The 18,441-nt window shown below is 38.2% G+C and overlaps 1 protein-coding gene across 3 annotated transcripts; it reads right to left on the reverse strand.

Moving 5' to 3' along the window:
- Nucleotides 1–694: 694 nt before the first annotated feature.
- On the reverse strand, nucleotides 695–18,273 carry ankle2 (ankyrin repeat and LEM domain containing 2). 3 transcript variants are annotated; one of them, XM_081365279.1, is made up of 13 exons: nucleotides 17,992–18,273; nucleotides 15,678–16,145; nucleotides 14,822–15,016; nucleotides 14,470–14,663; nucleotides 13,834–14,022; nucleotides 12,746–12,868; nucleotides 12,579–12,651; nucleotides 11,577–11,746; nucleotides 11,347–11,453; nucleotides 8,295–8,485; nucleotides 5,354–6,200; nucleotides 4,167–4,298; nucleotides 695–2,767 (listed from the first exon to the last, which is right to left on the reverse strand). In XM_081365279.1, the coding sequence occupies exons 2-13, from the start codon at nucleotides 16,123–16,125 to the stop codon at nucleotides 2,518–2,520; spliced, it is 2,919 nt and encodes a 972-aa protein (XP_081221405.1). In that variant the 5' UTR covers nucleotides 16,126–16,145; nucleotides 17,992–18,273; the 3' UTR covers nucleotides 695–2,517. The 3 variants fall into 3 exon arrangements, with proteins under 3 accessions (XP_081221405.1, XP_081221404.1, XP_081221406.1); XM_081365278.1 differs by lacking the exon at nucleotides 17,992–18,273 and adding an exon at nucleotides 17,200–17,363; XM_081365280.1 differs by lacking the exon at nucleotides 17,992–18,273 and adding an exon at nucleotides 16,733–16,811.
- Between the last annotated feature and the right edge of the window lie 168 nt (nucleotides 18,274–18,441).

The following is an 18,441-nucleotide window of genomic DNA, read 5'->3' on the forward strand; positions in this document are numbered from 1 at the left end:
GCCATTTTAAGACCATAAATAATTTTAGCATTTTTATTAACATAATACAGTAGGCTAAACCAATACTAATTACATTAAATACTAAAAACAATCCTAGTCGGACACATTTTTTGTTATTTATGCAAAAGATAAATATGATGCAGACATGTCTATTTGTCTATAAGATACACTACGGTTCAAAAGTTTTTTTTTTTTTTTATATATATATATACATTTTTTCAGCAAGGTTGTATAAATTGATCAAAAGTCACAGTAAATATGTTACAAAAGATTTCTTAAAAGAATTCCAAAAAAGTCAGTTTTTACAAAAATATTAAGCAGCACAACTGTTTTTTAACATTGATAATAATAAGACATTTTTATTGAGCACGTAATCAGCATATCAGAATGATTTCTGAAGGATCATGTGACACTAAGACTGGAATAACGACGCCAAAAAAATCCAACACAGGAATAAAGTTTCAAATATGTTCAAAAAGATTATGAGTTGTATTTCACATATTACTGTTTTTACTGTATTTTTAACAAATAAATGCAGACTCGGTGAGCATAAGACCCCAAACTTTTGAAAAGTAGTGTACCACCAAATATAATAATAATGTGAATAAATTGGTATGTGTAATGCACCAAAATGAAATCTAAATTTCCATAAAGGTTGCTTTTTCTTCTACAGTCAGAGAAAGTCAGTAAAGTTACAAGACTGTGCACTTTATTTATCGTTCGTCAATAGAACATCAAATACTTTCCTTTAACGTATACTGTAATAAAATAGGACTAGAAATGCATGCAACGTAAAAGGCCAGGACAACAAAAATAATTAAATTCTCAACAATAAATTGCAACTCATTTTCAATTCACCAGTGTTGGCACTACAAAGCATCGTTTAACAAAAAGTAAGGCTGGCATTGATACAACACTAGCAATAACTAAACTGTAAACCTTTTTTTCTTTTCTTACAATCGCATTTTAGAGGTATTCAGACACTGCATATGCCAATGCTACTGTACTGTATTTAATAACAGAGAAAACAAAGGTCTACTCAGCTTGTATGTGATCAGTGCATTTGTCATGCACTGAGGAGCCACAGGCCCTTCCAAACAGATCATAATCAAAGGCACTAAAGCTTTACAAAGCAATGATCAACAGGCCAGCACTACACTGAGAACGATGGGCACCGAAGAAATAGATCACATGATCTGAAAGTACCACAGAGGATGTTCTGAACTCATTTCCTTGAGATATTCATCACATAAAACTGAGCTAACTGGAGCTTTTGCGCATGTAGCTTTGATTTGAAAATGACTGGGGTGAATCGTTTGAGATCTGCCAAAATGGGTCCGTTTCAAAAGCCAATGAGAGAATCACGTTGACATGATCTAGCGGTGAGGTTGAAACTTTGTCCGTCGAAGATAGGACGGGGGACATGATCTTTGAACATTTCCGAACACATTTAAAGTGCACTTACAACACTCTGGATTCACAATCAAGTCTTACAGCTATTATGACATTTATGTAACAAGATCCGCACGCGTTATCAATCATCACCAACTTTGCGTGTGTTTGAACACGTTGCGGCTCAAACGGTGCATATCTTTACAACAAACTGAACCAAGTCTCATCTGATGCTCATGATGAATTGCATCAAAATCCAAAAAAGAATTAAAAGTGCAAACAAATACGTACATAGAAATGATAAATCACATTTATTTAACTTAAAAAATAAAAAAAGGGGAATATTTTTCACACTTTTTTCCCAACACATAAGGCTGCAATTAACACCGCACGAATAAACGCCTGCTTTCGAGATTCAGGTCTTTCCTTTAAGAAATGTAAGGCAGTTCTCCAATTAAAGAATAAAAAATAACTTCTGGCAGTCAGTCGACTTCCCCCCTCCCCCCTCCCTTAAAAACCATTAAATACCCATTAAAAAGAGCATTTTGTGCTACTGACAGTTAACTAGCAAAAATAATTAAATAATTTACTACTACATTATTTTAATTTAGCTCTGGGTTTCTGTTTAATTCCCCCCCAATTTAAATGACTGTGTTAAGTGGGAAATTGTTCATTTCCATTAAAGACACAGCTTTGTAAATCCACAGATGTTTCTCCCAAGCACGCGCACACACACACGGATAATAAAGAAAACAGAAAACAAAACAAAACCAAGATAGAAAAGTCCATCACAGATCAACATACTCTGTGTCATACACAGACGTACCGCGAATATATATATATATATATATATGATGACTCAAAAACCCACAGGAGATGTGCATATTATTATTTGAGCTGTGTTCTATGACACAAGGAGCACTCAAACTGAAGGACGGCCTGTTGCCAGATCCTATCTGCGGTTTGTCCGGCACTAAGAACCCCAGTTTGAGCGGATTTCATGGCTTCCATTATGACATTGTTCTCTGTGATGTTCCATCCTCTGAAACATTTAGTTACTTTTTTTATTTCAGGTACTAATCAGTAGAAATTGGCGGTGGGGTTGGACGGGATGGAGAGCGTTTGTTAAATGGGGGTGTCGCCGAAATGTTTTAGCCGGATCCGTTGGATGTAGCTGACAGGGCTGTAGTTTGAATGAGCGGGACTGTAACTGGAGTGTGCTGGGCTGTAGCGTCCGGGGCTGCAGACGTCCGGTGAGCCCATGTGACGAGCTGGGCTGAAACGGCCCGCGGGGGACAGAAAACCACTCGCTGGAGAGACAGGGGTGACTGAGTGAGCCCTGAAATGGCTCTTGTGCATTGCAGAAGTCTGCCAGCTGAAAACATAAATACAGATCTCTTAAGTGTACATAAATATGTCACAAGATGCTCTCAAAAGGGATCTTTAAAATTAAAATACCTATATATATATATATATATATATATATATATATATATATATATATATGTAATAATATATATATATATATATAAATAATATATATAAATAATAGACAAACAGGACTTTTCTTGCTCTTTGAAATTTTTCGTTTAAAAGTTTGGCCTTGTTAAGAAGTCTCTTTTGCCACCAAAGTTACATTAATCTGAACAAAAATACAGTAAAAATTTTTTTTTTTTTATTTTAAAATGTAATTTATTCGTATTTTTATAATTTAAAATGTTTGTTATCACCAGCCACTACTCCGGTGTCACATGATCCTTCAGAAATCATTCTAATATGCTGATTTGGTGCCCAAGAAACATTTATTATTATCAATGTTGAAAATTGCTTTGCTTAATATTTTCGTGGCAAACTGCTATTAAATTTTTCATTAGGATTTTGTGATAATAGAAAGTTCAAAAGAACAGCATTTATTTAAAACAGAAAGCTTATAAATGCCTTTACGGTCACTTTTTATTAAAGGTGCATTAAGCAACTTTTCATGTTAAAAATACCCGTTTTCTAACCCATATATGCTTAAACAATTGCCTGATGGGCTGAATGAGCCCTTCTCTGATCACTGAGATTGTCTCTATAATCCTGTAAAGTAAAATAAATAAGAGGGATTCGGGCCGGAATTTTAGACTGGGCATGACGTCATGCGCGTTCACGGCACGCTCACATAGCTATGCCTGGCAGGTTTGTGTATTCGCCGGCATTCTCCGTAGAAGATGGATTGTAAGAGACCTGCTTATAGTTCATTTCAAACACCAACGCAAACTCCACGTAAGATAAAAAAATGAAAACTTTTGTCCGTGAGCGTGCACACCTCTGGTTGCAGTTTCGCTTGCCGCCAGAGGGGGCATAGTTCTGCAAAAACTCAGAGACTTGCTTAATGCACCTTTAACTTACTTGATCAATGAAATTGATCTTTCTGAATAAAAGTATTAATTTAAAATAAACTTTTGAATATTCACCCTCAAGTTGTTCCAAAACTGTATGAATTTCTTTCTTCTGCTGAACACAAAAGAAGATATTTTAAAGAATGTTGGTGACCAAACAGTTGATGGGCCCCATTGACTTCCATAGTATTGAAAAAAATGGAAGTCAATGGGGCCCATCAACTGTTTGGTCACCAACATTCTTCAAAATATCTTATTTTGTGTTCAGCAGAAGAAAGAAAATCATACAGTATTGGACAACTTATGGGTGAGTAAATGATGACAGACTTTTCATTTTTGGTTGAACTATCCCTTTAAGTACACAACTTTCACTAGAAAGCCACACATACATACCTTTGCATTTCTGAGTGGGAGAATGCCTGAATTGTGCTCTTCCATTTGTGAATGCTGGGGTACTTCAGAGGGTCAACATCTGTAACTCCTAAAGCTGACAAAACCTCTCTGTCCAAATTGCTGGGTGAATCACTGAAAAAGGAAAGAAAGAGGGAATGTTTGAAGCCAAAAACTTGATCTTTTCATTCATTGTAGACAGATTCTAGCTCCTAGAATAAATTCGAATGGAGCATAACTAGAGAAGTGTATGGGAATTTTCACACACGGTACAAAAAAGGACCTAAAAAGATTTTTGCCCCCATTTCTTTTTGAACAAATAGTGAGTCAAGGAGGGTTTTTAACCTTCAGTAAATAACCACAAGAGCTCAATCTAAATTTTATAGAAGGTTTTAAAAAATTTTAACTTCTCTCGCGGTACAAACAAACAGGGCTGGATAACAAACTCAAGCTCCTCTGACATTTCTCTTCATAATTTCTCGTTTTAGACTTCTAATTCGTGACCACTCTTTTGTTTTGCTCTATCCTCTGTGCTTCCGTGTTCATCAATACATCATGCGTCGGGTCAGAGGTCACTCTCCCGCCGGAACTACACTCGTGTACTGTCGTTACCGGAAGCCAGTGATTATGGTTTATGAAGTATTAAGTTATAAATATTATAAATATAGATATTTTTCTTACAAAAACAGACCGCTTCGCTTCAAAAGGCCTTCATTAACAACCTGGAGTCGCATGGATTACTTTTATGATGGATGGATGCGGTTTCTTGGCTTCAAAATCGAAGGTCCCATTCACTCCCATTATAAAGCTTGGAAGAACCAGGATAATTTTTTTTTATATAACTCCGATTGTGTTTGGCTGAAAGAAGAAAGTCATTTACACATAGGATGGCTTGAGAGTGAGTAACTTATGGGATAATCACAGCGCGTTGAGTTGTCTTTTGCGCTTTTAAAATCATTTGAATGGTTAAACTGACAAGCCTTAAAAACGTGAAAATTATAAACGTTCTAGAGGAGGCAGCACTGGCCCAATCGTTCAGATAGTCGATTATAGTTTTAGGGGGCCTGGAACCACCCCTGAAGTGTACTACAAGAGCCTTAATATTTCATTCCACTACTTTTCTAGAAATCACAATTTAGAAATTCTCTGATAATGCTGGAAATATCAAAGTGATCACTGGCTCCTCTCACCCTTCAATGAAGAGTCTTTTCGTCACTCTGGGAGGGGTCCGCAGTATGAAGTCCTGAGAGCTGTCAAGTGATCTGTAAGAGCTAGAAGACCCCGAGGAGCTGAGGTCTCTTCCCCCATGATCCCAGGACTTTGACCTGGCACATATTGTGCGCTCACCTCCTGAAGTCTCTATAGTCTTTTGGTTCAGAAGTTCTAACCTCTCACTGGCCAGAAAGAATTCATCTGAACTTGCACTGGACCTCCCATCTACTTCATTTCTTCTCTCCACTCCATCCTTCTCAGCTGCTCGTAACACAGACGTCCTGTCTTTCTCAAACACAGAGTCATCTTCTGAGGACAGCGAGAGGCGGCCCAGTCCGGAGGTGAGCTCTGTGGCCTGGGTGTCTCTGTGGCGTTTCCCTCCACTCCTCCTCCTCTCCCTGTTTGTCCTCTCTGGCTCATCCAGCAGAGACATCCTCTCAAACTCAGCCATTAGGTTTGAGATGGGTGACAGCATGCAGGAATTAGAGGAACCGCAGATGCGAGGGGACATTTTGTCCCCGTTTGGTGTCCTGTCCCCAGGGCCCTGTTCGCACAGGCCATTTTTACTGTTGGAGATCAAGGATTTCTCAGAGAGCAGTAAATCTTGCTCTGCCGCCGCCTCTATGAGGTCAGCGCTGTGGGAAACTGGTAGGATGTGAAATTCAAGGCCTCCTACCGCCCCCTGCAGGCCATCTTTGGAGCACACAGAAGAAATACTGGTGAGTGCAGCATTCTGCCTGTTCTTGATCTCCTCCAGGCTGATGTCATCGCCCTCATCCAGAAATGCCCCCACAGAGATGGAGTTGCAGAACTTATTCAGTTTGCCTGAAATTTAAAAGAGGACATTTCATGGAGTGAAGGATTTCCCTTGATCTTTGAAATCAAATAGTTTTCCCCAATCCCCAATATATAACCACTCATATATACATTACAATAAAATAATTTGACATGCAAGCCAGTCACAATTTACATATTAAATATTAAATACTAAATTGTGATATAGAAAACTTAAAAGTACAGTAGCAAGCAATGATATGCATTTTGTAATTCAAGAAGTATAATTTTGTTGTGTGTGTGTGCATATCTATCTATCCAGCCATCCATCCATCCCTATATATATCTATATCTATCTATCTATCTATCTATCTATATATATATATATATTATACACACACACACACACACACACACACGCATACACACAGTATATACACACACACACACACACACAACACACCACTATTCATTGTTTGGATTTGTTTTTCAAAAAGACTGTTATGCTCACCAAGGCTGCATTTATTTGATCAACAATACAGTAAAAACAGTAATATTGTGATTTATACCATGGTCTGGGTGAATACTCGATTCTGATTGGCTGCAGGGTGTCCATTAAAAAGTGATAGAGGACACCTAGTAAAGGAGTTCTGGTGAAACTGACTGTTTACCGTTCGAAATTAATAAATAAATGCGCTGGCTACATCAGCTGTGAGTAACCATAGCCACAGGCAGTCAAAGTATCTATACGGACTATAAATATCTCCGGTTGCTAAATAAACCGTCAGGCGTAACCAGGGAAACCAAGTTATTGTTTGTAAAAACTTTAGATTTCGATTGTAAAACTAATTAAAATATAAACTAATGTTAGTATAAACTAATATAAACTAACACAACAAAAATGTGTTATTTGGCAAGTGACCATGGTATAAGCGGGTTAATGCCCTTCGAGGTGTCCATTGTCAGGTATTAATGGACTTCGGCGGAGGCAACCGTCCGACGCGCGTCATCCATTAATACCTGACAATGGACACCTCGTCGGGCATTAACCCTTACATATAATAAAGTTACATTTATTTACAAGATAATTTATTTGAAATAGAAATCTTCTGTAACATTAATGCATCCTGCATGGGAAATTATTTTTGGTTATAAAGCTGATATTAGAATAGAACTGCATGTTGTTTATGTGGCAAAGTTCTTTTGACAACAATGCCTATGGTAACTTTACAGTTTAAATAATACAAATAACATTTTGACAAAACAAAGAGGTTTTATAAAATAATAAACCTCACATTTCAGTGTAATAAAAGATTACCCATGTTATATTGAAGTACCCTATTATGCTATTTTAAAGGTTCCTAATTTTGTTTAGGAGGTCTCCTACATGCATTCAAGGTAAAAAACAAAACAATTTTCTCATAATATACATTTTACATCACCTCAATTCTCAAAGAGTCTGAAAACAGTTTGAAGATTCAGTCTCTCTAAACCCCTCCTCTCTGCAAGCTTACTTTACTCTAATTGGTCAGATGGCCCAGGCTGGCATGTGTTGGAAACAAAATGCCTATTACAATTTCTGAATTTCAGCTCCGGAGGCTTCCTCAGCATAAAACCGATCTTTTCTAGGCCTCAGCTACAACTACAGTGTTTGAGAGCAGAGCGAAGTACACCATAGGCTGGAATTATGCACATTTGTTACATTGTTATGGAGATATGTAACAGGAAGTGAGAATGGAATTACTGGCTCGTTTCAGCAGTTCAGAATTGATTCTTTCTTTTAGGAGACAATAACTTTATTTGTTGTGCACTTTGATCTTTAAAACTTTGCAGATCTTTTACCTTCACAAACAGCTATATTACACACTGCACGAAAGGTAATATTCAAAATTTGTCTGAACAAAAACGGCAGATGGGCTGAATGGAAATGCAAAATTTACTCTGTGACAGTGGGTGGTGCTTATGGAAATGTAGAAATACTCAAAGCATATGGAGGAAAGATGAAAAGAAAATGCCATCAAAACTTTTGTGCAGACAGTCAATTCACATAACCCCTCACCAAATAAAAACTGTGAATGGCCTATTTTAATCAGAACAGCAAATTTGCCAAACGTCTGTAGGTATGTTAAGAGTCAGTGGTCTTACCAGGAGATGGGGTTTTAAACCTGTTGCTGGTTTCATTCTCTCCAGCCTCCTCATGAGCGCGCTCCCTGAAGTCCTTTTTACTGAGGTATTCTTCAAGCACTTTTAGGCCGTCAGATGACTGCAGGTCCACAAAACTATCCAAGAAATCCCAGTACTCTGCCCAGGGATGACCGAGCTCATGGGCCAGATCTCTGCTCACAGACAAGACAGCAATATCTAATCAATGCTCAGTTCTCTATTAATGCCTAAAGAACATGTAATGAGCGTTTGTGATACACAAGTAATGTCTAGCTTCCTTCAATTATGGCGCTTTTCCACTGCATGGCACGGTTCGGTGCGGCTCACTTTGGCGCTTTTCCACTGCTTGGTACGGCTCGCTTTAAATAGTACCACCATAGGCGTCGATTTCGGTGGGGACGGTGGGTACGCGTACCCACCAGATTTCGTCATGAGTCATTTTGTACCCACCACTTTTAACTTCCGTCCATATTAATTTGACTTTTGGTTCATTTTTTTAGTTTTTAGTGGTTATGAGGAGCAATATGAGAGAGAAATTTGGTAATCATTGTCTGGCCCAACAAAAAAACATTATAATATTCATTTAATTTAATTTTTCGTGTTCGCATTTATGAGGGAAAAAAACAACGTGTCAGTTTTCTGTTACGGACGCGAGCGCTCTGAAAGCGGCACTAAAAGACTGCTTTAAAACTTTCACAGAGACCTCAAACAGAGCAGCTGCCTTTCTTTAAATTGAATTTCGTTTTGTATTAATTATATCTTAATTTTAATCAATGTTTCATGAACCAATGGCCTGGATATAATAAATAAGAAGTAAATATAGCAGAATCATGACATGGAGGCGCCGGCAAGTGAACTGGAGTTCGTCTCATAAATGAACCGAAACTCAGCGTATAATGCACATTCACATTCACAGCGTATTTAGACACATTTAGACGCATTCATAATCATTACTTTTACCGGCTCTTTGTGGCAAGTAGGCTTGTTGCGATAGTCGGTGTTACCGGTGATACACGGTGTTTAACCCACCTACCGGTCATAGCACTTGACCACCGGCACCGTCCCCATCGTGTTGAAGTTTTAGCCTATAGTAATAAAGCACTTAATTCAGTTAGTGACTACGTGCCTTCGTAATTTAAGCGGAACGAGCGCCGCAGTAAAGCAGCAGGTGTCCGATTTCATTTATCATTTGAGGAGAGTGAGGCGAGCTAACTGGCAAAGGATGGCGGAAGATCTGGTTTCAAAGAGAAATGCAAACGTGAGTTTAATTTTTATATTAGTTTTTTTTTGCACTTAAGTGTCCAGTGATTATTCGGGTAGGCTACCTTATTTAACGAAGTTTTTGATGTTCGGTCGTTTCATATTCGATGGTTGTGCGGTGTTTTTTTTTTGTTTGTTTTTTTTTTGCTGAAAAAGGCAGGCACTTTATTTAACGAATAGTGATTTTTTTTATATAATTTCTTGTTTGATACTTGCACGATGTGTGCAGTGGTTTGTTTTGTTAATAAATGCACTTTAAAGGCGTTTCATAAGTGCTTTTGTTTAGTTTTTACATGGTGTGTTAAGTTATTATTCATTTTGCAATAAAGATGTGTGTAATACAAGCGAGTGTCTTATTGTTTTGTGTATTTTTATTAAGAATAAAATAAATTAACCCATGATTAATTCAAACAAATGCTACTGAATTGCCGCTAATTAAAGTGAAAGTAAATTGAGACGTGTGCACAACCGCATTTTCGGCCACCCGAAATCCCCGATACGCAACCCCGGTGACACCGGGATTACCGTTTTTTTTACACGTCGATTAACCGGTGGAAAAAATCCGTCACCGCAACATCCCTAGTGGCAAGCTTTATGCATGCGGTCGTGCGCTTGAGTGCGGCTATATTACGTAAACGCTCGTTATCCTGTAGGCTATATAAGTAATTAAATTAATATAAAGTGGCGATTTGTCCACGAATGACTTGAATTAACAACTAGCCTACTAGTCGACTAGAAAAAAAACTTTTAGTCGGAAGCAGCCCTTATTCCACATATTTTTGAACCAGGCAACAGGACAGCTGGGTTGAGCGAGCGACCCTGCGGAATGAACGAGCGGAGCGGAATATTCAGAAATGCGCTCTCCACTCACGAGCTCTGATCGGAACAAACCCGAACCTCACTGTCTGCTGAACTTGCGCAGAAACATCAAAATATAACCAGCTTTTTAAAATGTTTTTTTAAAACTAAACACTATTTTAGCACAAATAATGAGCTTATTGGCGATTTTTTTTTATAATTATTGACAAAATTAGAATATAGTAAAAGTTTTTTTTTTGTTTTTTTTTTAAGTTTTGGGTGGGCCTGTTGAAAAGTGGGGCCGTGCTTGAGCTACAGGACATCGTCTTTCAAAACATAACCTGCGCGAAAGAGAGGAAAAAAAATGAATGCGTCATTGTACCCAGCACTTCTGAAAATGCACCAAACTGATGCCCATGGGTACCACCTCTGTTGAGGTTCCAAGCATGCTGTACCGATACTAAAATGTGACGTGAAAACACTACAGATCACTGATTGGTCAGAGAGAATCGTTACTAACAGGGTCATTGTATTTGCAACACGAGACACCAAACCCGCTAGATTTAAATATTAGTCAGCAACAGACACCGCAGTATTATTTGTTCGCACATTTTTTATTAAACAACTTGCTTGAAAAAGGGAAAAAAAGAAACATGAAAAAAGAAATGGCTGAATCGTGGTGACTGGTCAGTAGAGAAGGTGTAGATGTTCTTCTCGTTGGTAGCTGAGGAGATCCAGCGAGAGCTGGATATTGCGACCAGGAATAAAAAAGTTTTTCAGCAACTTTAACGAGCAGACTATAATCCCACCCACTTTGAAGCGGCAGTAAACTGCAGTGGAAAAGCAAACTGAGCCAAAGCGAGTCAAGCCGAATCGTACCACACATTGGAAAAGCAAAGCGAGCCGAGCCGTGCCACGCCGAGCTGAGCCGTACCATGCAGTGGAAAAGCGCCATTATATCTTAGTTAGCACTGACCTGCCAACTCTTTCTGCCCCACGGTCTGGGTCAGACTTTAAGATGTTGTGGAAATGGTCTGCCCGTTCTCTGGGAGGAGTCTTCCACACCCGTCTGAACTCATCCGCCTATAACAACACAATGGTTTTCATTTATAGACAAATTTAATTAGGTCATAACACATGACTAAGCATCTGTTGAGTCTGACAGCACAAAACTAATATACTCTACAAAAAAAAAAAAACACTCACTTTAGATGGACTTAAAGGCCCAGCAAAGGCTCTGACTGCCATAACTGGATCTTTTGGGCTTCTGGGTAACCATGGTGACAGGTTTTCCATTGGCTCAGGGGACCAAGGTGCACCAATAACAGGCTGGGAGGAATTATCAGTGGCTCTCAATAAGGGGATGTATAACCGATCTGTAGCCAATCAGAAACCAATCAGGTGTTAGGACATGGAATGCAACTAATGTACATTTTTAAAATGTATTAATACACAAGTATATACCAGCGGTATTCAAATGGCAGACCGAGGTTCTGGAGCCCTTGGTTCCATCCGGACATAACTGCGCTATAAACGCACTTTCGGTGTGCGTTGGTTCTCTCTCCCACTTAAGATGTAAAGTGCCACATTAAGAGCTGCAGACGCCGTGGTTATTTTAACAACAGTAGCGGAAACACGGTGAGCAGCAAAATAGATTTTATCTGTCATACAGATGACTCGACTGTTTAACTAAACCAGCTTTGTGACGCCTTTAGACGTTTTTTTTTTTTTCATACACCATTTACCATTATTAATCAGCATACTAAGAGCATTTCATGATAAACAATGTTATAATTTGGAAAATGATTTAGAGGTGGAAAGGGAAGACAAAAAACACTGTGACATTACTAGTTAACTGTTTTGTGCTCATGATGAGAGTTTTGATTATTCAATTATGAACGTTGTTTGTTTTTAGTGTAACTTTGAGCAAATTATAAAAATGTAATAATAATAATAGCCTGATAAAACCTGATCTATTCATATTTAGTTGGGAGAAATAGAGAACATTGCTTTAGCCCTCACAAAGATTCTCATCTTTGATGACTATTTTGAATGTTTAGGATTTTTTTCTTTTACAAAGTACTACGGCTGCTCGATGGAAATGTTTAACTGTTCCAAAAAAGTATTATCCTCCGCTGGGAAGGAAATATAGAGAGCGGACCTCCTGGAACTTTAATTGCATACACCTGGTATATACCATCGGCTTACCTTCTAAATATTCCTTTATCTTCTGTTTGACCTCCTGAACTTTACCCTTTTCTTTCATTCTTTCACAAATGACCTAAATTAAGGGAATACAATGGATGACTGATAAATAAGCTTTGATAAATTATGAAATCCTCAGCATGAAAGCTATTGCATCAGGTTTGCCGTACCTCAGAGGGTTTCTGGTTGTACTTGTTCTTGCAGTTCTTGTCAATGTCTGGATGAGAACAGAGTATGTTCACCACCTCTGGACAGCCAAATTTGCACGCAAAGTGGAGAGGCGTCTCAAACCCCTATAAAACAAAGGATACAGTATTCAGTTGGCTCTCCCTAGACAGCTACATAGACAGCGCATTACATATCATATGTCACATATCAAAAAAAGATGTTCAAAACATTGGCATCAAAATGTTGGCTTTTAAGATATCGTCTTTGTCAAATTCTGAGGCAGCACTGAATGTATTGTCCACACTAAAGGCAATACCACAATGCATTGTGAAGTTTTTAATCCAAGATGGAAACTTGGACTTTTTTTTATATTTTAAAATATTTTATTCAGAAACGATAAATGCCTGTAGGAACAAATTTTACACAGTATTTTTGTGCTTATCAGAGTATGTTCACGTAATTACCAGATAATAATAACCCAGATGTTCTGGGAGTCTGGGAGATCCTCAGACTCAGAATTATGCGTTTCTATGGAAACAATATTAACGTCAAAATGAATACATGTATCATGTCATTTATACAACAAGATAAATGATTATGCAAACGCATTTTTGATAAACTTTAAAAATAAAGTTTATTTAGTATGACATTAGACATAAGTTATCCAACTCTTTGCTAGATACATCAAGGTGTTTTGTATGTCTTGTTTATTTTCAGATTAATTAGTAATTTACTGGAATTTTTTAAAAGAAATATTACGAGATTACTTAACTACATTTGACTGCTGAAGCTTACCATTTTCAGTGTTTCTGAGGTTTATTACCAGTTGGAATGTCGCAATTATGGCAATTCTGACATTGCACACCTATTGTATATATAGTACAAGTTAATGACTGTGTGAGTGACCAATAATGGAGATGATGCCCATTTCAGTCACTATTACACTACTATACGCACTGCTATAGTTAGGAAGCTGCCTTTAAAGGTAACCAGCAAAAAATGAATGCGGAAGCTGCTACCTCAACTCTCATGTTACAATATTATGTTTGAACAGTTAAATAATAAAGACAGATTAAGAAGTAACTCTTACAGCTTTATCTGGCGTATTGAGGTACAGGTCTACGATATACCGGATGCGTTTCTGCAGCATGCTCTCCTGGTCATCTGGGTACATGAGACGCATGAAATCTGGGTTCTCTAGAGTGTCCAACAGGATCTGAACAATGCCTGGCTGGTTCTCCTTCCCAGCCACATGCATCACGTTATACCTGCAGCCCTCCTGAAGTCACATTTACAAAGAACAACATTCAGAGACTTTAAACAAGCTGTTGTGAATACAAAGAAGAACATGCTTAAAGTCGACATGAAACGGAAGTTGCGATAGTACATTCTCAAAAGAGAAGAGATCTCATTGCCAGAGGGAGGGGAAGTTATTTTGATTAAAAATTTTGAGGGCATATGAATATTTAACAAAAATAATAATGTGCAATGCACGGATAAAACATTTATAATAAATACTGTACCGTTCCATGAAAAAAATAACATAAAATTCTGATTTCATGTTGACCTCAAAAGCATTTAGCTGTGGAAATAAATAACTTAATATTAAGATACAAGGCCAGTTTCAGACTTTAAACTTTGCAAAGAAGTCAATAGCTCACCATATCAAGTGGAAAAAGAGCCAGAACAAATCCATACAAACAGATCATGGTACAAAAGTGCTCACCTGGACAACAGTTGGGTTGTCCCCTGACCCGATGAGGTAACGAGGGTTGCTCCAGACCAGCTCAGAAAAGGCAATCTCGTCTCCCTTCTCCACGGCCTTCCTTAGCTTGGCCGTCAAATCTTGTGTCCGAGGACTTTTAAAACTGTTTGCCTTCTCCCTGTTGATAGTGTCTGCCTCCATCATAGATGCGTGGTCTGGTTTGGGGAATTTCACACACACATCATAATTAAATGTAGAACATATTTTTACTATATTACATATCATTTAAAATATACATTTTGAAAATGTATAAATAAAATAAAATGATTTTTCAAATGGGCTTTACATCTGAACTAATGGAGAGGTTCTTCACCTTTGTTAAACACCAGGCCAGGTTTGACGGGAGAAACACAGAGATTGCTTTTACTAGGCGAAGGGTAGTAGTCACATATGCCTTTGGCAAACTTCTCAGCATCCTCACGATTGGAGAAAGCTTTAAACCGAGCCCCCTTCATCATTTTAACGGCCTGCAAAGCCTCTTTCTTATCCGTGTACACATGGGCTCTCTCTACAGAGGCAGACGAAAAGAAAATCAGTCTTAGACCAACATAACATCTGTAAAAGACTATTGTACTAACAACTCTACAGTATTAGTGCTAATAACTCATTACAGAGGGTACAAAGAACTCGATGCTGACTTTCACAAAACGTACACAGGTTCAAAAGTGTTTTTAAGAAGCTACAAATGCTTTAATTCATCAAGGGTGCATTAAATGTATTAATCAAAAGTGACAGTAAAGACATTAATCATGTTACAATACATTCCATTTCAAGTAAATGCTGTTATTTTTAACTTTCTATTCCTCAAAGAATACTGGTTAAAAATGTTTGTGTTTCATAAAAATATTGATAAAGGTTTCTGAAGCACCAAATCAGCATATTAGAATGATTTCTGAAGGATCATGTGCCACTGAAGACTGAAATGATACTCACATCATTCTCTTTGTATGATGAAACCTGCAAACTGTATTCATCGGTTCTAACTCTGGTCAACCGCTAGAGTGTTGCTATAGAGCACTGCAATTATTTCTCATTTACTAGATTTCAATCAAATGGACTTCCCCACACATTTTGCATCTATCCTCTGTGTGACTTTTTTTTCTATCAGATGTGCAGGGCCACGTATGAAGGAACATTGCTCACAGGGAAGTAAAGGTAAAACTGCTTACCATTCCTAGCCAGTACATCCTCCCACAATGGACACACCCCATAGAAGAAGGTGGGTGACACCTGTGCCGTTTTAGAGGGAGTCTGTGCCTCCAACTGTGAATTCTCCACATTACCGGGGCACACCGTTCCGCTCAGAGCTTCCTCCTCCGGCGGGTTGAGGCCCATGCCGTACCCAAAATCTCCATCGTCGCCTATGACCGGATCTGGGGTTGCTGATGTGGCACTGGGTGACACTACACTCCCAGAGCCTTCCAACGAGGCACTGTTCCCACTGCTGCCATCAGGCTCAGTAAGTCCAGCCTCCTCCACTAGAGTCCTGGCGAGCTTACGCTCAAATATGGCTCTTGTCGTGGCAGTGATGGGGCCACACTTCAAGTTGGCTTTAATGATCTCCTCCCTCAACTCGTCAGCAGTGAGACCCTTCAACCTGCTCAGGACCGCGTCCATGCTTCTGCTACTTTGGCTACCTGATTATAAAGAAACACATTTGGGGTTACAAAAATAAATGGGTATGAGCAACCCATATACCAGTTCAGCGCAAATTAAGATTAGGTTAGTATTTGTTGTAATATTGACCAATGAAATCTTTGAAGATAGTATAACACAGGTAGGGCACTTCATGTAATGTTCTGCACACACTACTAGTGGTTTAAAGAAATAAGTTGCTTCCTTCTTTTATAGCTAAGCTATCACATAAAATATGCATGAGGAATAAATGCAGACTGAATATAGTACATAATATATTGCTTGAAATCTTTGTCAGAGGCAATAAAAATGGGCTTTTGATGACTACAATGAATGTGAAATTTGGTAAGGAGCAATAAAAGACTAATAATGAAATACTGTGCACGTTTTAGAAATCAAACGCGTCATTAAAACAGCACTGTGAAACCAAAAAGCACATTTTGGTAAATAAACAAAACAACTAAAACAATTTTCCATAAGGACAATCCCGCAAATTTGAAGTGCACAGTTTCACTAGAAGCACCACAAAAACATTTGTGTCTATTTCTAATATATTTACGTAGCAATTTAAAAGGCACACTTCCCTTACTTCATTAGATATGTATAGAAAACGCAACGTCCATGTTTTTTTTTTTCCAAATCAACACCGAAAACAAAGTTCTCCCAATATGACATATGACACTATTGAAATTATTTACTTCCTTCACGTTTATGAAACGCGGTATGACGTCATTGTGCGTCATCGCGGCGGTTAAACTGACAAGCATAAAGCTCCTTTTACATTGTTAAACATCAAAAACGAGCGACATGAAGTGCAGCTGCTCAAATCGTGTCACCGGTCACGTTGGAACTAACCGCCACTAAATCTCATCCCCTTTGAGGCAAGCATGCGTCTGCATTCTGCAACATATAAAAAGTTTATTGAAACCGAGGTGTCACGCCCAAACTACCACCCATTGTAGTTTTTGTCTGTATATTAGATAATCATGATTAATGGAGATGACAGATCAGAACATGGATGATAAAAATATCACCCGTAATTTTAGCAACACTTACCATCTATCAGCTGAACAGAGATTCCGTGCGTGATGTGAAAGCGCAAACGTGCATGTGTGATTTCTTAAACGTGTATATGAGTGTGAATCAAGCGGACGCTCTGGAAGGGTCGCATTGTTTACAGCTCAGTTTGCGCATGCGTGTGGTACAGCCTGCGCATGCTCAGTACGCCGGGCAGGGTTCATGTGTTTCAAACGCCGGTTGTGAGTCGGATCTTTGCTAAGAATCGAATGAACCGGTTCACAAAACCGACCTGAATTATTCGTTCAACTAATTTTGGGCTGGAAATGGTACATTCAAAATTAGATTAAAGATACGCATTTATATTTCTCCACACATTATGTCCATGCGAATCAGTATTTGCAGAAATGTAAGAAAGATAAACACAAAATGTTTTTGTAATGATTACCCTGAAATAGTTTTACAATTATTTAGCCATTTTTATTTTGTATTTTATTTTATGCAAATTTATCAACAATGACTGGTAATGTGCGACGCCGGGATTTTAGAAATTCCATCATTACGTAAAGGAATGACAGAATTGATTGATACGATTACGAACTGTTCGAAAGAACCGATTCGCGGAAGAGTCAGACTTCCCATCAGTAATAATCTAATCACATATTAAAAGTCAATGCTCTGACAATGACATCCGACAATATAGCAATTATTAATATCTTCACGTGATATTAAACGTTTGACAGGTTGACTTAACTAATAATAAAGACAAAAAGATAGATAAGCTGTAGAAGTGAGTGATTCCTCAGCCTGATAAAAGAATATAAATATTACCTCTGCTTCTGTCTGCAAGTATATGAAGGCTGCGGGTGGAGGTGGGCTGCACACCAAGAGCTCCTTACATGCTTAGTTTCCATACAGCCATGCCTATTGTCACTTACTGTGGCAGAACAGGAACAAATATGTCGCGCTCGATAACGACTCGTTCTATTCAAGAAGAGCTATAATAACCATGCACAACTGAAAATATGGGGGTCTCAGAAATCACGATAGTTGTTTCAAATTGACGCCTGAGCAGAAAATGTGCCTCCCGGAAATCTCTCTCTCTCTCGTTGTATCTTTGCTTGTATTTGAATTGGTTTAAGCAGCGCTCCCACGTGTCTACCTCGTGTAATTTTTATATTAACATAATGGAAGCTTTTTCCGCAACGGAATAAAATATAAAAACGAAAGCGAATTTATAGCTAGCAATTCTGATTTAAAAAGTCAGAATTGTCAGATATA

Source organism: Scardinius erythrophthalmus (assembly GCF_964197995.2).
Source record: "Scardinius erythrophthalmus genome assembly, chromosome: 5".
Classification (NCBI taxonomy): domain Eukaryota; kingdom Metazoa; phylum Chordata; class Actinopteri; order Cypriniformes; family Leuciscidae; genus Scardinius; species Scardinius erythrophthalmus.